Source organism: Oryza brachyantha, chromosome 2 (assembly GCF_000231095.2).
Source record: "Oryza brachyantha chromosome 2, ObraRS2, whole genome shotgun sequence".
NCBI lineage: Eukaryota > Viridiplantae > Streptophyta > Magnoliopsida > Poales > Poaceae > Oryza > Oryza brachyantha.
Window position 1 is genome coordinate 5,895,215 of NC_023164.2, and position 2,177 is coordinate 5,897,391.

At 55.2% G+C, this 2,177-nt stretch overlaps 1 protein-coding gene across 1 annotated transcript; it reads left to right on the plus strand.

Annotated features, from left to right (window-relative positions):
• The first annotated feature begins 314 nt into the window (after positions 1 to 314).
• Positions 315 to 1,748, plus strand: LOC102716849 (peroxidase 70-like). The gene is made up of 2 exons (XM_040520688.1): positions 315 to 824; positions 922 to 1,748. The coding sequence occupies exons 1-2, from the start codon at positions 411 to 413 to the stop codon at positions 1,483 to 1,485; spliced, it is 978 nt and encodes a 325-aa protein (XP_040376622.1). The 5' UTR covers positions 315 to 410; the 3' UTR covers positions 1,486 to 1,748.
• The last annotated feature ends 429 nt before the right edge of the window (positions 1,749 to 2,177 follow it).

Here is a 2,177-nt window from a genome sequence, read left to right on the forward strand (position 1 = left end):
TAGTATTGTAGAGGATCCTTATCTCAATAATCAATCCCATTGGTGTTACATGAACATTTTCTTTATCATTATGGATTATTTCTGAGTGATACATAGACATTAAGTTTATTTGGCCGCATATATGAGTTGCATCCTTATCAGTCAACCAGAGGGAGAAAGGCCGTAGAACTTCTCGAGCATTTCACACTTGCGTAGCGGCCTAACTTTGACTCCATTATCGCCATGGAAAGCTCCCCTTTTGCATGCATGCAAACCTCAATCGTGCTATAAATAGCAACACAAATGTAACTTCACAGCTCGTGCCAGTCACAAGCAAGCTCACATCAAGTGATTAAGCAAGAACACTTGAATTAATTACGTACTCATAAGTGTAACTAATTAGCTAGAACTGTGAGTGTGTGCGGTGTGCCATGGCGGCTTCTTCCAGGAGTAGCTGGCATTGCTGCTTGGTGGCCTTCTTCCTCCTCTCCTCCGCGGCGCACGGGCAGCTGTCGACATCGTTCTACGCGGCGAGCTGCCCGACGCTGCAGCTCGTGGTGCGCGCCACCGTGCTCAGGGCGCTCCTCGCAGAGCGCCGGATGGGCGCCTCCCTCATCCGGCTCTTCTTCCACGACTGCTTCGTCCAGGGCTGCGACGCGTCCATCCTCCTGGACGACGTGCCGGCGACCAACTTCGTCGGCGAGAAGACGGCGTTCCCGAACGTGAACTCCGTGCGCGGCTACGACGTCATCGACCAGATCAAGAGGAACGTCGAGCTCGTCTGCCCCGGCGTCGTCTCCTGCGCCGACATCACCGCTCTCGCCGCGCGCGACAGCACCGCCCTGGTACGTACGAACGCACGCATAGACACACACACACGCTCCAGCTGATCCGATCCCACTGATTCTGACGACGGCGAGCATTGCGCGCGCGTACGTGCAGCTCGGCGGGCCAAGCTGGGCGGTGCCGCTCGGCCGGCGGGACTCGACGACGGCGAGCCTGAGCATCGCGAACACCGACCTGCCGGGGCCGGCGAGCGACCTCGCCACGCTCATCACGGGCTTCGGCAACAAGGGCCTCAGCCCGCGCGACCTGACGGCGCTCTCCGGCGCGCACACCATCGGCTTCTCCCAGTGCGCCAACTTCCGCGACCGCATCTACAACGACACCAACATCGACCCGGCGTTCGCCGCGCTCCGCCGCGGCGGCTGCCCCGCCGCCGCCGGCACCGGCGACTCCAACCTGGCGCCGCTCGACGTGCAGACGCAGAACGCGTTCGACAACGCCTACTACAGCAATCTGCTCGCCCGGCGCGGCCTCCTCCACTCCGACCAGGTGCTCTTCAACGGCGGCTCGCAGGACGCGCTGGTGCAGCAGTACAGCGCCAGCCCGGCGCTCTTCGCCGCCGACTTCGCCGCCGCCATGATAAAGATGGGGAACATCAGCCCGCTCACCGGAGCCGCCGGCCAGATCAGGCGCAACTGCAGGGCCGTGAACAGCGGCTGATTGCTAATTATTCAGTGTGATTAATTAATTAAGGCATACTTAAGCAAACAAGCAAGCATGATGAGTTCATGGCGATTTGCAGTACGTTTGGTGTTGGTTACAAAGGTGACCAGGCCATATATGATACATGGAAGAATAAGGACGCTCGAAGTTCACATACATATGACCTAATCTAGGGTTGAAAACCCCAAGGGTCATTGATTATTTATCGTGTACACTGAAGTTGTCAAACTTGTAATATCATGGAGTGATCTACATGTTTTACGATGAATAATTGGCTTATAAATTGGTGTCAGTGTGTGTAACTAGTGTGAGTTAGAGTGCGATATCTGTGCTCGAAAACGATTGGTTTGTCTATATGTGTGCAGTTGACTTGAGGTCAACTGTGGTCAATGGCGAGAATCATGACTAGGTTTAGGGAGGAACCGAGGTCTGAATGGTCGGGATATCACGTGACATGGTTAGACTAAAGTCATGATCCTTGGAGGTCAATATCGGTCAACGACGGTGGGATCGTGACTAGGCTTAAGGAGGAGCTGAGGTCCGGACGATCGAGGATGCTGGATGACGATGTTAAGATGGTTGTTTCTTCACATGCCCCAATTGTTTCTGTGATGACTGATGCACCAGGACAGCTTTTACACATGGACACTGTTGGTCCAGCTAGAGTGCAAGCAGTTGGAGGAAAGTGG

Coding starts and splice junctions, on each gene's coding strand:
- LOC102716849 (XM_040520688.1), top strand. CDS start 411: ATGGCGGCTTCTTCCAGGAGTAGCTGGCATTGCTGCTTGGTGGCCTTC. Junction 825..921: donor CGCGCGACAGCACCGCCCTG/GTACGTACGAAC, acceptor GCGTACGTGCAG/CTCGGCGGGCCAAGCTGGGC.